Below are 20,829 nucleotides of genomic sequence, written 5' to 3' on the forward strand. Positions count from 1 at the left end.
AATAAAGATTCTTTAATGGGTTCAATCATTAAATCCTGACACTGTGTATTTTAGTTTTACAACTACATTCAATTTAAATTTAAATTTGTATTCCTCATCTCTGCTTTGCCAATATGGGCAAAATGGAAAAACTTGGGATGGGAATTGTTCTGGAATGAAGGCAGCCAAATTCTTCGCAAGATCGTACAAAGCTGGAACAGGAGAAAAAAAAAAAAAAAGATATTAACTCAAATGGTCAGGTACAGACCAAAACTAGGAAGGAAAAATGTAGATCAACTGCATGAAAATGCCCCAACACTGAGCAACAGACATGCAAGAGTAGCTAACAATAGTGGAGATTGGGCTTAATTAGCTTTTGACAGATGAAAAAAAAATGGTGATTGAAAACATTTCCCTACTGCATAAGTCATATTTTCTGTCTATAATTCAAATCTATGGAACAGAACTGAATTTATGGAGAAATAATTTGACAAGCTTTACCTAAGGCAAGAGCTCTCTACAAGAGCCAGTTTTTGGGGAAATAGATGAATGCTTAGTCTCAAAATTAGAACCCTAAGTATATGCCAATAGTACTTTACAGCAAACGATCTTTTAAAAGTGCTGAATGAGAACAAATTTACATTTTAAAGGGTGTCTCTCCTCTAAATATCATGTACACAGAAAACACCCTAAAAATTTTTCAAAGCTTTTTGAGAAACACACACAAGTAATTCAGATTTAGTCGATTTTATTTACAGTTTTTGTACATTTCAGAGCATTACACAATTACATATTCTCATTTTCTGACCTGCAAACAGATACCTTAAAACGGAAATATTAAAAAAAATATGAAGTTAGATACATCCAAAATGCAACAATTACACATCTGACAATTCACAAAGTGTAATTTACTAGGACGTATCCTAAGAATTTAGGAACAACCAGTCAGAAGAAAATCTGACTAATTTCAGCAATTATTTACACATTCAAACAAAACCTCTCTTGCTCTAAACTCCCAGACAAGTGGCCTGGAAGATTTTTCAGTGGAAGAAAGACAGGAAGTTATGATTCACACCTATGCAGCATTAACAGCCCTTGATCCCAAAATTCTGAGTAACATTTCAGCTTTGCCTTTGGGCAAGAGGCATCCCCTCAGCTTGTCAGACCCTGAAGTGTCGTACTTGTGCCCGTGTGCATAGAAAGGCTGAGCGTTTGGGAAAAAAGTGGTCACCAATACCCCATTTAATCCGGCCTTTAAACTCTGTTTAAAGGGTTTAGTTAAATTAGTTTCTAACATAATTTAAACTGGCCAGTGTGGATGAAACCAAGCATGTTTTTAAACATGGTTTGAACTCACTTTGGCCCCATTCACACTGACCAGCTATATGTATAGAAACTAGTTAATGCAGAAGTGTTGAAACAAGGTTTAAAGGCCAACATAAACAGGACTTAAGTTTCTGCACTTCCCCTGGTGGGCCACCCAGGTCACAGCTATTACTTCCATCCCTTGTTTACCGTTTGCCATATAGTGACTAGATACATACCGGCTAGAAACTACTAAAAATTCCCTGCAAATAAACTGCCTTTCAGCTGAGGCTATGGCTCCTATGCATGGGAGGAGTTTTTAATTTAAAAAAAGATTCTCATTTGAAAAATACTGAAGTTCTCACTTTAGATTAATTTTGATTGCATGTTCAATTTGTTTAGTTTAACTTTTAAGAAACTGCTACAAATCAGAACAATTTTAGTATAAAAAGAGCAGCCAACTGAGTGCAACGTTCTGAATTGGCCAAGTCCTTCATGGTAGTTCTCTAACTAGGCTATAAATTTTGTGGAGCCTCCAAATTCTTGCCTACCTTACTTTCCACGTTCACGTTTCAAACTGTGTCAGCAGGGCCCGAACTTCGGGAGTCAGCTGCTTAGCAGCCTTAGCGGCCTCTGTGATGGCCTTGCGGTAAAGGCCCTTTCTCTTCTTATTAAAGCGCGACTGAAAGTTTTCTAAAAAGGGGGACAGTTGTGAAAGAGCAAGAAAAGATGTTGTTGGGGACCCAAACCACGAAATGCGGGCCTCCTGTCGAACTAAAAGGCCATTATCTTTCCGGCTCACAGTTATAGTAAGAATACGGGCTGGCCACCAAGGGAAGCCATAAATCTTGGCCCAAACAATGTCCCCTACACATATGGTCCTGCCATCTGGTGTGACACATTTAGAGACGTTTTTGGAAAAGACTTTCATTTTCAAGGAATTACTGAGCTTTTTCTCTTCCTTTGAAGAGGAGGAGGAGGAGGAGGAAGGTGCATGCATGCTGCCTGGAGGAAAATCAAAGCTTTCAGTAGAACTACACTCAGAGTTGATGGATTTCAAATCATCTGTGCTATCACTACTACACACTGATGCACTGGAAGAGTCAGATTTCTTTTGATTAAGGGTCATGTAAACCGTTATATTGCTTTTGCTGCCTCTCTTGCCCAATGTCTGGTGTTCATCCTGATCAACAGTTACATGCACTTCACTTGTGTCCTGAACCTCACTGCTGGCCTCTTCAGGGCCTTCTGAGGGGCTCTGATTTTCTGAAGGGGCCTCACCTGCTGAGCGGGTGGAGGAGCAGCGAGACTGGGGCTTAGTTGCCATCTTGCCACTCCGTATTTTCTCAAGTCCTGTCTTGAGAGATGAGTCGTTTTCTTCATTCCGGTACCTTTGTGGTTTTAAACGCAATCGGGGTGGGAGGGAACCTGAGCTGGTGTTCTGAAGACGCCGTGTGAAATGGACCTTTGAATGTGCATTTTTGGAAGTGGAAGTTGCACTCTGTTTCTTTTGTGCCTTTTCTTTGGCCATTTTCAAAACTTCCCGAGCTTTTGCATGATCCATGTTTTTGCTCTGGAGAACTTTTTTAGTATTTAACTGAGCTTTCGAAGTGTTTGCTTGAGCAGAAACTTTAACTACTTTGCTTCTGCTGTGGGCAATATTTGAAACTTTGACCACAGCATTTCTTTTCTGGCTTTCATTTTGGCTTTTTCCATCTACTTTATGGTCAGTTTTAAGTTTTTTATTCACAGTAGTTACACTCTCATTTCTTCGCTTTTTATGATCCTCATATTTTAAGCAGTCACTTGCATTGCCACTTTTTTTAATTTCTTTTTTTTCTGCAACAACACTGTTTTTACATTTGTCACATAAGACCTGCCTGGGTCGTAATTTGATAGCATTCATAATAGAAGTGGGTTCCTCCCTGTACATTTTCCGCTTGGGCCGCTTAATTTTTCGGGGCGGAGGCTGAGGTATTGATTGGTTATACGTGTCCCTGATAAACAATGGAGGAGGATATGGCGCTCCCTCATGGAAGAGGGGAGGTGGTTTAGAAGTCCATAGGCTTTTAGCGAGGCTAGGTTCTGATGGCTGAATGGGAGAAGAGGAGTTATCAGGGACTGCACCACTGGCTTCACACTTCACCTGTGTCTCATCTTGGAATGGTTTACTTTGGAGCTGCATGGCTTCAGGTTTATCCTTGTATTCCCTTTTAGGAAATATGGTCACAGGGATTCCATGGGGTCCAAACCTTAAAGGGGAAAAAAAAGAATTTTAAGTGTCTTCATTTTTTACTACACTGAAACAAGATATTTTTAAGACGTCCATGCTAAGGAACTGCTATTTTTAAAGACAGTTTAGCTATTTATCCAGAGTCTAAGAATGTAGTTTTATTTTTCCTCAAAACAAGACACTGGACCTATAAGTTTAACAATGTATAGTTTGTATAAGGGCATGGCTACACTGGAAACTTCAAACCACTGTTGCGGGAGCGCTCCCGCAGCAGCGCTTTGAAGTGCAAGTGTGGTCACACGCGAGCTCCCAGTGCTCCTGGTAATCCACCTCCACAAGGGGATTAGCTCCCAGCACTCGGAGCCTATTTACACTAGAGCTTTAAAGCGCTCTGACTTGCTGCGCTCAGGGGGGTGATTTTTCACACCCCTGAGCCAGCAAGTTAGAGAGCTATAAAATGTAAGTGTAGCCAAGCCCTTAGTCACTGAACACAGGCTCCAGACTCATGAACAAATCTTACACAATAGTATCAATTTCTGAAGCTACAGTTTAAGTGGTTACCACAAGGAGCCCTAAACACACATTACTGTAGTCTAGTCTCAAGATCTCACTAATGGAAACAGGATCTACTTTGTAGTTCGACAGAAAATGAATGCTGAGAGATAGCTAATTCCAAAGGAGAGTGGATTTATCACCTCCCCACAAAGTCAGCACAAATTAAATTGCATGCTAATCCAATTGAGGCACAAAATTCCTATAAGTCTTTTGTGCAATACAAAAATATTTAGAATTTTTTTTAGAATTATCAAAGCAGATTCAGTATGTTTTAAAAGTATTCAGTATATACATGCTAGTACCTGTTATAATGGATAAAATAAAATGTAAGCGATAGCAACCTTCATGCTTAATACACAAGAACAGGACTTGATCATTTGATGCATTACGTACAGTCTGAGACAGAATGCCAAGCAACTTTGGGTCTGTTCTGGCAAAGATATCCTTGTTACTTCAATACACTTGATACAAATATGCTCTCCCTTTTCTTCCCCCTACTGCACACCATGTCTTAAGCCATTCTATTTCTCCCAGCTAGCCCTAGTCAAGTTTTAAGATTTATACTGTAGCTACAACTGTTTTGGTGGAGTATGTGCAGGAGACTCAAACGCTTAATTCTAATACAATGGAAAAGAAATCCCTGAAAGAGCAGTAGGCATTGGCTCAATTTTGACTGGGCAACATGCTTCTGCAGTGACTACCCAGAGGCATGTAACATTTCCTGACACATGCTATAGAGAGAAAGCCATGTTGTGTCATTCTACAACTCCTTTGAGGCAAAAGCAAGTGGGAATTTCCCAAGTTTCATAACCACCTAACCACTTTCAAATATCCCTGATGCTTGTAGGGTTAAACCCTTTTCCATTTGTGTTTACATTTTAAATATCAACAGTACACAGCCTGTCTTCACTGCCTTATTAGCTTAAGGTATAACTCAAGTTTTGCCCCTAACTTGACTCCAATTCACACACAAGATCCCTAGCTCAAGTTAAGTGGTATTTTAAACTCAAGCTAGCTAGACCATTAGGGGTATGGTTTGAAGCTCAAATGCTACTGAGGTTCACAGGAGTTAATAATGCAGTGGGGATTAACAGATAGTTACAACTCATTAGCTGCTAATCTAACCGCTCCAGTGCATTAACTAGAGCTAACCGTTGCTCAAGCCCATAGATGAGAGACTGTCATGCAGCATGCATTAGTGTTGGCTGTACCATTCTTTCTTTTCAACATGAACTAAGTGCATAATTGCAGTAAATGAAGTTAGGTACTTACAGACAGGTGTCACTTACCAATACACCTTAACTAAATGCAAGTATGCTGAATGCTTCAAACTGTTGCAAGAAGCAGGCTGTTTGAACAAATGCCTATGTAATGCCCTTCATTTCTTGCTGCTCTATTATGAAACAGGGCGTTGTATGTGCTAGAAGATTCTTTACATTGTCAACACAAGTCTTTACTGATTAACTTTAATGCATACTGATTAAATGTGGTTTAAAAAGAAATTATAGGTTATAAACAAAGCAATCTTCAGACAAAGCTGAAATGAATATGCCACATCCAAACTCACATGGGCCATTATTCCTCCTGGTTGTAGAGAAAGAGCAACCTCAATGAGTTTGGTTTCCACAAAAGTGCTGAAAGTAAACACCTGAAAACTTACAGAAAACTGACATAGTCATTACTGTTACCTACACACCAGCTACTGTTCATCTGACCTTTGAGCTATAAAGGAAGAGAACAAGAATAGCATGTGTTAACAGTTTAAGCACTACAGTGAACCTCTACACATGCTAGTGTGTATTGTTCTTCCCTTCCCCACAAAATAAACTAGATTCCCTTTGAAATTCAGTTCAGAGTGCTCTACCTGCTTAATATCTAAAGTTTAGACATTCCTCCATTAATTCAGAAGAACACTGTTCATTTTAACTATTTCTCTGATGCATTATTGAAGGCTTCAGACACTGTACTATATATATATATATATATATATATATATATATATATATATATATATATATATATACACACACACACACACACACACAGAAAAGAACAAATACTGCTACAGTTATTTGGAGAAAGAGTACATCTGGCATAAATCCACTGTGGGACTCATGTTTGAAAATCTGAGATTCTAACTGCCTTAAAGGTCCACCAAATGGACCATTATGTTTCTTTCATACTGGAAAGGAAGATCTTTAGCCACTTTTTGATCAGTTAGATTAAGGTATCAGGATTTGAAAAATGCCTACAATAGACATTATCCCAAGAAGTAAACCTACCAGACAAGATATGGTAGTACTGTACATTAGCTGCCATGCACCAAGATCCTACAATTTAAAAGGACAAGAGAGCTATACTCTTGATAATGGTAACTAAAAAGCCTAGATAAGCTTTCCATTTAATTATTTTTAAAAATGCTATTTTTCTTAAAGATAAAGGGTTTTTTCCCTGCGTTTTCCAACGTGTTCTCTCTTTACAATAATGTAGGGGAAAGGTGTAAAGGATTGAGGCCTGCTTTATAGCCCTCTGCTCTGGCTGAGCCAGCACCCTCCCTATGAACCTGCCCTTGACTCTGTGAGAAGGTCATTTCCAACAGGGTCAGTTCTTGCAGTTTCTTTTATTTTATTTCAAGTTTCTGCAACAAAACAAGATCAAAACTTCTAAGCATGTCCCTCAAGCCCATAAGTTCCTCAGCCCAGAAGTTCCTGACTTTTACCTCAGAGCCTTTGTGATAACAGGATTTCCCAGTCAACAGTAGCTCCAGCCTCTATTGCAGGGGTGGGCAAACTTTTTGGCCCGAGGGCCACATCTGGGTGGGGAAATTGAATGCAGGGTCAGGAATGTAGGGCTGGGGTTGGGGTGTGGGAGGGAGTGTGGGGTGCGGGAAGAGGCTCAAGGCAAGGGGTTGGGGCAGAGGAGGGGTGTGGGATGTATGAGGGGGCTCAGGGCAGGGGTGCAGGAGGGGTGCAGGGTGTGGGAGGGGACTCAGGGGAGGGTGATGGGGTGTAGGGTGCAGGAGGGGGGCAGCAGGGAGCTCAGGGCAGCGGGTTGGGGAGCAGGGTGCAGGAAGGGTTCAGGGTGTGGGCTCCAGCCCAGCGCTGCTTACCTGGAGTGTCTCCGGGTAGCAGTGGCACGCACCAGGTCCAGGGCAGGCTCCCTGCCTGCCCTGGCTCTGCACTGCTCCGGCACCACATCCCTGCAGCCCCTGCGGGAGGGGGAAGAGGGCTCCACACGATGCCCTCGCCTGCAGGTACCTCCCCTGAAGTTCCCAGTGGCCATGGTTCCCCATTCCCGGCCAATGGGAGCTGCGGGGGGGCGGTGCCTCAGGCGAGGGCAGCACACAGAACCCTTTGCCCCCTGCCTCCCCCCCCGACCACCCTCGGAGCCACAGGGACGCGGTGCCGGCCACTTCCGGGAGCAGCCCGGGGCCTGCAGCGCCACAGGGGTGGCGATCCCGCAGGCCAGACCAAAGCCCTGATGGGCCGGATCCAGCCCTCAGTTTCCCCACCCCTGCTCCACTGGCTACTGCTGCCTGCTCCTTTTTTTATGAGGACCAGCCCTTTAAGCTCCAGGTCTTCTCCTAAGTGTGGCAGGTAGGATTAGTCAGTCAGCCAGCTGCTGGCCTCTGACACCAGAGGAATACAATCCCTTTACTACAGTCACAATTATGCTCTTTACCACCTCTCCTATATTTTGTCTCTTCCATTTCTCTCCCGCACAAAAATTACCTGCATATTCTTAAAAGCCTACTTTTCTATCTTGTCTCCTCAATTCTTCCCTCTCTCCCTTGCTAAGTTACATCCACTCATTCCACATCTACCCACTCCTTCATACATGGGTTTCTGATAAGTGTCAGCCCCAAAGAGCTACCAGATCAGAGCAAGAGGAGGGCCTACATTGTCAAGTGGCACTAGCCAGACAGGAAAGTATCACGAAGTAGCCATTTTACACTCCACCTTCCCTTTCTCCCCACTCCCAGATCCTGGGTCCAGTTCTATATTTTTCCTAGTCCCTAGTTTACAGAGACTTAACTGTCTACTGCCTCAGTGAGCCAATAACCCAGCCATTTTTCCTAAAGAGGACAACAACAGTTTGATTAGATGATATTGGGTTATTATTAAGAGGTTCTTTCCCCAAACAAAGGGCAGCAAATTAATTTAAGAAGTAACTATATTCTGTTGTGTTGCAGGGTTTCACTCCCATCTGCCATTAAATAGATTTTTAAAAAACTCCACTTCCCACCCAGGTCCATTTACCTCCAATTCCAAGCACAGACAGTTTGGAAACCTCCCCAATAGCTAGTTTTGAGGATGGAGGTCTCTGCTCTTAGGTTTTTTGTTTTTGTTTGTTTGTTTGAGGCAAGTATTGCAGAACCATGGTAAATAACACTGAAAGCTGGCTTTTAAATCCCATCAGATTAACAGAGGTCAGTCAAGTTTATATAAAGATGTGAATACCACATACAGCTCCAACTTAGACAGTTTGTAACAAATAAGTAGTTCACCTAATGATTTCAATCACACTTGTTTGACCTTGTTGAAAGAGGGACAAAATCAGAAGCCTCAATTTAAGGTCAGCTTTACACTCAGTAACCTCTCTCTTATTTTGGTCATCAAGTGCTTACCGGAAAGTGTTCTATTTGCTATAGTATAAATCTAGCAACCAGAAACAATTTTAAAATCACTTTATAGCGTGTAAGATTTTCAAGACAGGGATGGTGCTTTTTTGGGGGGTTGTTTTAAGACCACATAACACCTAGTCCACTGTGGATGCTGCAAAAACAAGGAGTAATGATGCTCAATTGTTCCTACTTAACAAATCCTATCCTCTTCCCTCTCAAAATTCTGTGAAATTTAGGGGCTAGTGAAGCACGGGACCCATGGGACAGTTCTGGGAAGCGTTTAAATAAAGGTACATACCAACTTAAGAGTCCATTGTATTAACTCACTTTGAAGCTGGGTTCTCCATAATAAAATGCAGTGCTTATAATGGATGCACCAGGAACCGTCATTGCATTGTTTGCTGTAACTTGCTACTGTCAGAACTGGTTTATAGTATTTTAACATTAGTCAAGACTTCCCCCAATGTTTTCAAACATTGGATAAGGCAATACTATGAAGATTCCACACTTCTAGTACAAAGAGTTCAATGGAGCCAAAATTTGGCCCTGTATGCCTTAAAAGATGAAGCTCCCAAATCAGGTTCGGTACAGCCAGTTTTCTCCAACAGCTAGATGGGTGCTGGCTTCTTACTTGGACACTGCCCCATAGCAACAGGCTACCTTCCATCTCTTGTATCCCTCGGACATTAATAAGTTTAATTTGTTGGTTATTAGGAATCTAGTAAAGTTCCTGAGCCTATGTTTGGATGCATGGGTGGGGAGAGCATGTGGGTGGGAGAAAGGAAGAGATTAACAGGGTAAATTAGAAAAGAGAATTGCAGTGGAAAGGTTTGGGAAGGAGAGAGCTAGAAGAAGAGCGTAGGGGTGAGAGAGAAAAAGGAAGGAAGGAAAACACTGAAGACGACAAACAGTATTTCTCTCTTATTACAGGAGAAAAAAAAGGCAGAAAAAGACAGAAAGAGCAGATCTAACAAAGGCAAGGGATACAGTAAGGGTGATTAATCAAGTAACTTGCCAAATATTATTCAATTTTCACTAGTTTATCAGATGAAACAACACAATGTACTAAATAAAAAATAAAAATCAAGTCCCATCTCTATTTCTGTAGTCACTCACTAATCACAAGACCTCAAAGAGGTGTTCTGCTAAGTGTTTTTGCTCCACTCTCAGTTTCTTTGTATTATATAGACTAGAGTGTTTCAAACGAACAACAGAGCAAACGGTTTTAAATTTTGGTACAATTTCTACATGTTTACAAGTTCTAAAAGAAAGTGTTTTGGTTAACTGGTATTAGCAAAGGTGAACAAGGACCACAAGAAAAATGCCACTATAAAAGTTCAAAAATGAAAAGCACATCACCGCTCTTCAGATTAATCTTGACATCATGAGTCACCTTCACTGGCCTATGCTCTGAACTGGAGTACATCCTGTAAGTCTAAAAGGTTTGTTGTAATGAATGCCATCTTTTAAAACAACCAAAACCAATTCAGCAACATATGTAAGGCCTGTCTAACCATTCAGTTTGAAATAAATGCGAAGTGGCAAACACTGCAAGTGATATCTTCAGTTTGTCCTCATACCCAAACACAATGGTAAAGCTAAGCAAGAGCATTCCATGCAGAAACAACCTGTCTCACTTTACTTTCTACTTAACAGAATGCCATCCCTTGAAGTTAACACCACAGTTTCTATGATCTGCTAAATACAAAAAACTCCAATGATGAGTGATTTATATTGTTCATAGGACAATGTAATCTATAGCTTTTCATTCATTTTGATGTAATTACACAACTTACAAATACACTCTAGGTCCTCATCTGCAAGCAGGAAAGATCTTGTGCTAGAGCCTCTTATGTAATTGAGCTGTGCTTGACACAGGACTAGAGGAGGGCAGAGCAAAAAGTAGTTTAAGAGTACTTAAACCAGGTACTTAGCCCAGGCCTGGCATAATTCACAGCAGACCTGTAGCTACTCTAAATTACAAACGGCTGCATGTGAGCCTCCAACATGTGTTCCAGGCCTGTGTCAAAAAAGCCCCACCAATATCAGGAAGGGGTTGATGTAGAAAATGCTACGCCAGTTCTTGCCACCTACCAAAGAATTCCCCTCAGAGGGACAGTTAACCTGGCTTTCCTGAGGCTTTGTGACAGAGTAGGAATCAGGACCTGTCCCCTTGTTTCAGCAATATATAGCTGAGGAAAGACTTTACTATTCCTATTAACATTTTATAGTAACGCACTGCCGCATTTAAGTAATGAGCTTGACATATCAGTCAGAGGTTATTTCAGCCTCTGAGATAATGAGCTGGGTGCACAAGTATTAATGCTGGGTGCTTAGGGTATCAGGGGATGGCTAGAAGAAGTGTTAAAAACAGAATAAATGAAGAAAGATTTAGCAATCCCAGAGAAGAGTAAAGAATGTTTCAGTCATGAAGTAGCAGAAGTAGGGCACAGACAGATTACCTGTACCAAAATAAGGAAACTTTCTGGAGCATAATCAGCCTTACTTTTAAAACAAAGACCATTTCTGATACTACCAAGTTTACCATGTCACTAACTTTTTGAAGTCATCACTGGTCAAGTTCTTCATAAGGTTTTTGTGCAAGTCCTGTGAGCTATGAGAATTAATGAATATTAAGAGCTAATTATGTGTCCTCTGTAATTATGTATAGACTAGTTAAGTGACATCAGTATAACCAAAAGCATCTCACAAATTTATGTAGATTTTGCTTTTTTCTAGTTATATCAGTTTATCAAAATTCAAGTTCTCTGAAGGGTAGTGAGAAGAAAATAATGATGTACACGTTCAGCATTCTGTTCTCAAGTGGGGTGAGCTACCACAAAAATGTGAAGTATTTGAGTCTTTGCCTGTATGTCAATTAAGTCAAGACTAAAGCAAGAAATGTGGGTATACGTTATAAACACTCTTCTACGATTATGAACCTATTTAGGAGTTGTCTGTAGTGTTCTTTAGACTAAACAAATGCACACAAGCATTTAAACAATGAATGATAGCATGGAGGTTTACTTTAATGGGGAGGACTTCAGTGAACCCTTCCTGCACTTGCAAACTACATGGGGGAAGGAAGGGAGTGGAAGAGGGAAAAAAGCTTTTCTAGCAAGCTGACACCTCCTGCAGAGAAAAGCCAACTAGGACGGTTTTAAATCTAATGATTGAATGTGAGCCATGTTCCTTCAGTCTCTTGAAAAGACTTATGATTTCATGGTGTCTTGGCATAACTATCAGAATGCATGATCACTAATCTGAATCAGCACAGGAAGTTGATATTTTAGGAAAGAATCAGATTTGATTTAACACATCATTTACAAGAAGTCCATTGACCTCTGATGTGTTATCACTGACAGTCAGCCTACAATGGTCTGATTATAAATTAAAATATTCTCTGTTTGGTTTTTTTGTTGTTCAGACCCATACAGCATTCCTTATGTGTGTTCCGCAGAAGCCATGACAGGAATCATTTGGTTTAAGGTTCAAACATTTTGTAGCCTATTGGCTACATTTATTAAAATATTTAGCACCACTTAATTCTGAGCATCTTTGTTTCATGCATCATCTACCTGATTAATTGAAATATTTCACTTAGAATTTGAAGGAATTAGTTTAATAAAGCTCCAATCTGACTTTATGCACATTAGTATTCCAGAATAGCTATATTGGTTATATATTATGTAAGCTACTTAATACGAAGCACAATATCCTGAATACAGGTATCCAGAACATACCCCAAACATTTCACTATTATTCTGCTTAGAGTAGAATTTCAGTATCTAAATATACACTAAGTATCCACTGGGACACCTTACTGAGTAGGTATCCACAGAAGCTGAACTATGTTCTTAGTAGTTTATTTCCATCCAGAGTAATATGGCACCAGAGTTCACAGTTCAGAAAATGCAGTATTTCATTTAGTCAAAGTTCCAGAACAATGGCTTGCACCTCCAATTTGAGTTACTATGTGCTGTTTCTACAGAAATGGAAGTAAGTGGCCAATGCCTTTTACCACCCAAAACATTGCTTATTAGGATCTGCTAGTAGTAATAATTATGCATGTCCTATGCAGCCAGTGTTGGACTGATGGACTCTACATGTAAACAGAATACTTATGGAATAATATATTTCTCTTACATGTAAATGACAATCGCAAAAAGTCTTTATTTGGTATAACTTCTAAGCACGTAAACATCTTCCAACTGAAGTCAAAGATTTCTAGTTAAATACTGAGTTGAGTGTTTTAACAAAGTTACATCAGGGATTAACAGTTAACACCTATCAGAGGAAGTGGATCAATATTCAACAGGGCTTTTTGAAGGCCCAGATTGAGCTTCACATCGCACACTGAATTTGAGAAAACACTGTACTGCTTGCAGCTGCATGCTTGTAGCTCCCCTTATGTACAGAGGAATCAGTTTCTTTCACTGCATCTTTCCCACCCACAGAGGACCCTGTGGATCCGCAGCTTCAAACAGCGAGGGGAAAGAAGCTCACTGACCAAGAGTAGAAAATATTGATGTAAAAACAGCTAGAAGTTGTATTACTTAAGAGTGCAAGCCTGAAGCTAGAAACCTCTCTTTGAAATAGGGGGAACCCCACGGGCAGCAGCCTACAGCTTCGTGAAACCACATTCAGTATAGACACACGGGGCCCATCTTCTGAGAAGTCTGAAGGATCTGTGTATGGGGCGGGTCCAACCCCCTGATTTTTCCCACAGAGGTGGTAATGTAGTCCCTCCCCTCTCCTTCTGGAAGAATTGGAAGGAAGCTCCATGTAAAGTTTTCTGCAGTTTCATCTCCACATCAGCATGTCTAGATAACCAGGTTACACTTAGGTAAAAAATACATGCATTTTGAAACTGGTTTTTATTTTTGAACTTTTACCTGGATACCAAGTACAGCTTTTTTCTTTTGTCATGCCACAGTGCTAGGGTTTCTGGGCTGATCTAGACAATTTTCATACCTATAAACTCAAACTCTTTTTAAATTGGTTTTGTTAAAACTGTGCAATCCCTTTTTAGTAGACATTCTTTAATTAATTTAAAAGTTCAACAAGCATGTTGCACTGATTACAGTCATTCAACCAATAAAGAATCACTGATGTATATGCTCAACCTTCACTTCACCTCAGTGTAGTTTGTCTGGGAATTTCTTTTTTAAATAAAATATCTAACACTAAACCAGAAAGTGAGAAAATACTATCATGCAATATTTCAAATGATCTAAAGATTAAACTGAAGTCTTTTTCAATTTTAACTTTTAGCACCATATTTAGTTATGCTCCAGACATAAAGCAGTCAGAACATACCAGGTTGTACACCCAAGTTTCCCGTCCACCCTCCTGTCCCCACATTCCCTCAAGTGAAGGGAAGCCAAGTTGCCCTCAGGAAACATGGTGGCATCCTATGCTGTCAGAAAGTGAAGAAGAACACTAGAAGAAGCAGATATATGCACTGGCCATATATACGAACGTCAGTCCAACTGAGAACAACAGAAGATGGCAGCCATTTTAAAATAGGGCAGTTCTTTGTGGAGTTCTCTGTAGTCTAAACTGGAAACTTTTGCCAGCACAGGAGTGTCAGTGGTGTGATTTCTTTCTAAACAAGCTGAAGTCCTAGTGCAGATGTAGTTATACAGTTTATTTTGCTTTATTTAGAATAGCTATGCCAGCAAAATTTAAGTTTGGACGAGCTCTTGTTCAGCCTCTTTTTTGTGAGGAGGAAAAACGAACAATCTTAATATTATTTCTTTCAAAAGTAGTCTATGTACAAGATTCCAGAGAAGTTTTTTACTCTATGGGAACCTTGAACAGTCCGCATTTATTCCATTATTAAAATGAATCTGTCATTAGGAACAATAAAGAGGTCTGACAGGATACATAATACCTTAGGAGACTCATTTTTAAATTAACTTTAATTTGATTAATGGATTTAAATTTCCAAAAATATTGCTCTATACTTGGAAGAAGTGCTAGGCTTTGGGGGAGAATATGCTGTAATTTTCATATAAGAGAATCTCTACTTTAACTGAAAAACTCAGTCCCACCACAACTGACACCTCCATAATTCTACAATAGCACCCAAGGGCCCATAATTATGGGCAAAGAAAGAGCAGACACTACAGAGAAGTTTGACATTTTGTGGCTGTTTCCTAAACAGCTTATCCTACCTGGCTTTTTGACAAGTCCAAAGAACAACTGCGTTTCCCTACTCTTTAGTCACCAGAAAGAGACTGACTCTTAAGCTATGGCTACGCTAGAAAACTTAAGAGGCACAGCTCCACCAATACAGCTGCACCACTTTAAACTCTCTGCACAGCTGCTCTAAACTGATGGCTCCCATCAGCTTAATTACTCCAGCCCCAGCAAACGGCGGTAGCTATGTCGGCAGAAGAAGCTCTCCCGGCAACATCGACACCAGTGCTTAAGTCAGCATAAGTTATGTTGCTCAAGGGAATGGCTAATTCACACCTGAGTGACATAGTTTATATCGATTTAAACTTTAGTGTAGCCATAGCCTTCGTGACATCTTGCAGATTACGTAAGGGAGACGAAACAATACTACAGAGTCAAACGATGGGCATAAGTTAGTGCCCCCTCCCCCGAATTTTGTGACTGAATATTAGCTTTGTAAACTTCAGTACTTCCATAAAATCTAAGGCAACCTGCACTGTAGTTCCTTCCCAAAACCAAAATTTAAGCAGTTGTTCATGACAACATGGGATTTGGACAATTTTTCACTACTCTTGTATTTTTTAATAGAAGCTACATTGGTTTAATAGAAGCTACATTGGTTTGACTGGAGAAAATTCTTTACCCTTTCAGGGACGGTCAAATAAAAAAATATCTAAAGAGAGTTTACCTATATCATTGCCACAACCTTAGATTCTCAGAACTCAGATTCAAGTTTAATCTTACGTTTTACTTTTGGGGTGAAAAGTGGAGAGAGACTAATCAGTTTCCAAAGCTCATGTTTTAATTAACACCAAGCTGCCATGTTTGAGCTGTAAACACTGAGAAAATGTGTTTATATCGAACAATCTTTGGGCCAACTGTGACAGTTCATGTAACCTCACTGGGGTCTACATATTCTTTCTCCATATGGAAGTAGAAGTTCTATGTGAGCAGAAGCAACATAAGATTCTAACCACTTTAGAGGTATCACTGGAAGACAGTACCATAACAAAGCAACAAACAGTAATTTTACAAAACGAGTTTAAGATTTATAAAGTTCAGTTAAGCCAAATGGATAAGTTACATGACAACTCTGCTTTTAAAAAAATCATTTTCATTACCATTTTGTTCCCAACCAAAACCCTCTTTTCATATTGGCAGACAAAGTTATATGTCAGATTGCTAGAGATTAATCCTCTCTCCTCTGAATTCTGGTATCTCAAGCTTTCAAATGGCAAAAGACTTTGGTTTCTAGCTCTCACGGTTGTTCTTTCCAGAGCTGCTATGATGAAATTCAAAAAAGGGGAAAAAACCCTGCACGTCAGAATTGTGATTTTTAAGGTTCAATACATCATGATATACCAGGGCTAGAAACAAAATCTTTCTGTTTCTAAGCTAAGAATTCTGTGATTGTTCACAAGAAAATATAACTTAAAAAAAACACTACATATGAGGGACTAGGGTTTTTTTTTTTCGGCACGATGAAGTCTTAAGACCTCGCCCAATGTAGTTTTCAATCCTGGAATAGTGTTCCAACAGGATGAAAAGCACTCCCACACCACCTCTTAAGATTTAGAAGTGCTATACTTACTAATGTTTGCTTTCTCCAGGTGCAGAGTGAGCCTTGCCGCAATTCTGAGCCAGCAGGTGGCATTAATGTATCACAAACCAATATAGCTGCATGCAGTGTCTGTCATAAGACCCTCAGAATACATTGCATGCGTAGAAATACATTAATTTAAAAGGAGATTGTGTCTAACAATTTTTGCAGATGGCAACTGATATTACTATAATTAAGATGTTAGAGAAAAATATTTATCCAAGGTCACCATGTGCATGATCAATTTCTGTTTTGATAGTCAGCTACACTTCCCATCTCATGCATTAAGATGATACCACCGCTTATGCACTGGGAAGGAGCTCTCAAGCATTACCTTCCTGAGACTATGCAAGGAGCTTAAAGGTAATAGCAGCAGCACTACTAGAGTTAAAATCAGCAGCAGGCAGGCATGTGGGAATGTAAACAGGAAGAGAGTGGACTCAGTGATGCTTGTTCTTGAATTTTCCAAAAAGACACTTCAGAACATCAGCTTGGGTACAAAAACTCCCTTTAATAAAATATAAGAACTAGGTCCTGGGTATGAAAAATGTTCGATTGGAATTATATAGGGAATTGGTCTGGGATCCAGGAGACCCAGATGAATTCCCAGAGCAACTTCTGACCTCCTATGTGACCATGGAGAAGCTGCTAAATTATTTTATGCCTCAAATCCCCATTTGTAAACGTGGGTATAATACATCTTTATCTCACAGGGATATTGTGTGGATAAAATTCATTAGTGATTAGGGCACTTGCTCAGTGATGAGGGCCATAAATACTTAAATAGGACATTCTATTTAAAGGGGGTACTCCAACAGAAAAAATGTTCATATTTGTCAATTAAAAATGTAATTGACAATGTTCCCTTATATATGCACTGTTGACCTCATTTAAAACTCTGCTGGAATAAATAAAAAGGCTAGCATTTCATTTCAGCAGCAGAAACAGAAGTAGTAGAGGTTCAGAGAAAAACAACAAAATTCGTCAAAGGCATTTCGGCTGTGCTTCCATCCCACAATACAGGAGTGACAGCACTAAAATTCAGAGGGGCAATAAACTTGCCCGCATGAAATGCATATTTTTTACACACAAGTTAACCTTCAAACTCATTGCCATACGATAATGAGGCAAACAGCAGTCTCATTTCCATTTGCTAGAATACAAGTGCTATTAATCCTCATTCTTTAGAGCGTAAGATGATTCCCCCCATCCATAGTTCACTGTGGGTAGGGTAAGTTAGCACCTGTAACTGAAGATGTTGGTAACCATTAAAAAAAAAAAAGTGGACTAGATTAGATTTTTTTTATCCTTACCAAAAACGTACTTGACTTTCATAGGAACTGATAAGTTTAAGATTTCTAGGAGAAGCAGATTTGGAGGCAATGGCCATGTCTGCACTGGAGAAGTTTAGAAAAATTCCCACAAATTCAGATGAACTGGTGGGAGCAAAGTTCCAATTGACGTATTTTTTTCTATATTAGGATTCCCACCATTTCAAGTAAACCAATGTTAGAACTTGTGGGGGCTTTTGGTTTGGTTTTTCCCCTGTGTAACGATGCCTATAAAAAACTGCAACATTCAGTAAACAGAGACTCCCAAAAGAGTTAAGGTTAGTCAAAACTTGTATACTATTGATGTTTTTAACAAGTCCTGCTACATGAATTATACATCTCATAAAAGTCAAATGAAGAGACCATCATAGTTTTCTGATATTGACAGCACTGTCCTAAGGCAGTAACAGGCCACCAAAGCGTAAAAATCTAGATAAGCTAATGCGGCAAAATAAAAATAGCACAGAAGTGGAGTTTATCTAAAAAAATGTGTTTAACACTTAAGTGCTGAAATATTCTATAGGTAAAAAGTGCCTAGTACATTTCTAAAGTTAACATATTACTTTATTCTTCTTTTGGGGATCTGAGTCCAGATCTCACTTGCCAGCTCACATACACTGGTATCACTAGCAAAACATTGCAGAGCCTGTATGTAAGGAAGCCCAATTCTCACCCTAGGCCCGCTCCAGAGCTTTGGTTTTTTAAAAAAAAAAAAAAAAAAAAAAAAAAAAAGAGAGAGAGAGAGAGTCCAAACTGTATCTTCCACATCCACCTGAAGAGGGACCATCCATGAAGTCCAGGATGCACATGGACAGAGGGGCAGACACAGAAGATGCATCATTCCCTCATCAGCCCATAAGAAGAGGTAATACAACCCTTAGCTGTACTACCTTTTCCACAAAGTCCTCTGTGATGAGGAATGCTTCCCCCTACCTTTAACAAATGATTTGGGGCAATCTTGGAAGCATGGATCCACTGACACCATACTACCAAGGAATCAAGGAGCCCCAGTGCTTCTATGCAGATGGCCCTGTGCCTCAAAGGGATATTGGAAATCCACATGTTGGAGGATCCTCAGTGGTGAGACAATTTTTGTACCCAGAAACCCCAGACATTTACATCTATGGGGATACACTGGGTCAAATGTACATGTTTAATAAAACGCAGGTAATTTTTTTTTGTTTGTTTTTTCAGGAGGGGAAATAAATCAGGATTTTCCTTACTCATACATACAGGATCCAGAGTCATTTAATGGCAAGTGCTTTGACACCCACATAGTGCAAGTGACTGAACAGAGTGAAAGCCAGCAATTCTGAGGGTCTGGACTTCAGATCTACAAAAGAATAGAATTAAAAAATAAGTTAACTGAATGCACCCGTCACTGGTTTGGGGCTTTTCAGTATTTCACACTAGAAATGTACATTACACACTTAAAGATCAGCCTCAAATCAATTTAATAAAATGTGAAAGTGCCTTTAGACTTTTCAAACTATAGGTGGTTAAGTTCTGAGCTGTGGAATTACCTTCCATGATTTTTAAGACGTTTTTAACATCTTAAATCATCTTCATTGATCCTAGAAAAGACCTTACGCCTCTCTAAATATCTGCCCCCCAAAAAACAAGCTGGTCGAAAGCAAAAATGCACAAAGCCATTGGCCCCATTTCTAAAGGAAGCACTAAGAACAGAGAGACTATATAAGTAAATAATTTCTTTAAATTGATACAGGTTCTCTATGTCACGACCACTATCTTGGATTACTAGAGTTTAAGAACATTTGCAAATTCTGTTTTCCAAGATTTGTGTTTTTTACTTTTTGCACTTCACTTAGAACAGGCAATGAAAATAGCCTAGTCAATGTCACTTTGTTCTGTACTTGCTTAATGCTGAAGTATTAAACTACAAACACTAAAGAAGATATCACTGGGGAAATATTTATATCCGTAAATACTTTCCTTAGAATTTTCTGAACAATTTTTACTCCCATCAAGTTGTGCAAGTTTCCCCAAAATGCTGGACTTGAACTAACAAAACTGTCTCTTCGGGCCCAGATTTACTAGGTGGACATTGGTTCCTTGAAGAGAAAGCCCCTCCCCAGACGCAAGGAGAATCATACTAGTAAACCCTTCAGGACTCCAAGAATCTTCAATTTGAAGACTGCTGTAATCCAAAAGGTGTCAGCGAGCTTTTAAAGGATAATACGACATGACTTGGTCAATGCAAGCTGTAAATTAAGAGATGAGCACCCAAAACAGACCTCTAGATCTGAACACCCCTATGATTTGGGGAGGCTCAGGCCAATTCTCTGCAGTTCAAGCTCATGACTGTTTACAGGACTGTGGAATTAGGAAGGCCCAAGATGAATCCTAACTGAGTTAGAGGGAATTGACCATGTGCTCTTCCTGCCTGTCTCATGTTTTCTAATCCCCACAAGGCAACAACTCTTATTATTTAAAACAGCAGCACGAAAGGGGGGGGGGGGGAGAGGGTGAAGGTTTGTTGATCAGTGACCAACTTTTATCCTATTTTTATTACTTAAAATGAAAGGGCCTCTCCCTTACCTTTAACCCAGTAGTAGGCCAGAAGACCAGAGACCGTGCGTGGCAGCAGCAGAGGCTACATCGCATCAGAACTGGCGGTCGAAGGTGCTGTTAGGCATTGTCTCAATGCAACGAGGCTGCGGGGGCACCGTTCCTACCCATCATGGCCCGGCCTGGGGCTTAGCCTGCGATAAGGGCCGGGTTCTTTAGATAGGGAGTAATTAACAAGGGGCAGTTCCTCCACCCTCACACGAGATAGAGCTGGAGGGGGTAAATCGGCTCCAAGCACCCCGCCTCCATCTCCAGGAAGGATGGTGGGCCAAGGGCTACTACTGTACAGAGCCTGAGTCCCCTACACTCCATCTCTCAACAGGGAGGGAAGGAGGCGGCTGACGGAGAGCTGCGGAGCCCGGGCCCGCTCTCACCCTTTGCGGAAGTCCCTGAGGGCCTCGGGGTCAGGCCCAGGGATCCCCCCGAAGTG

The 20,829-nt window shown here is 40.3% G+C and overlaps 1 protein-coding gene across 6 annotated transcripts in view; it reads right to left on the minus strand.

The window, feature by feature from the left end:
• PWWP2A (PWWP domain containing 2A) overlaps positions 1-20,829 on the minus strand; it is a 39,562-nt gene that overhangs the window by 17,925 nt on the left and 808 nt on the right. For 2 of the 6 annotated variants that reach the window (XM_074960614.1, XM_074960615.1), the window contains exon 2: positions 1,836-3,536. In XM_074960614.1, the coding sequence (XP_074816715.1) occupies positions 1,850-3,536 (1,687 nt within the window). In that variant the 3' untranslated portion in view covers positions 1,836-1,849. Of the gene's footprint in view, positions 1-645; positions 3,537-19,033; positions 19,402-20,369; positions 20,472-20,829 lie in introns of those variants that run through there. The other 4 variants (XM_074960618.1, XM_074960617.1, XM_074960616.1 and 1 more) reach the window with 4 other exon arrangements.

This window comes from Natator depressus, chromosome 8 (assembly GCF_965152275.1).
Source record: "Natator depressus isolate rNatDep1 chromosome 8, rNatDep2.hap1, whole genome shotgun sequence".
Taxonomy (NCBI): Eukaryota; Metazoa; Chordata; order Testudines; family Cheloniidae; genus Natator; species Natator depressus.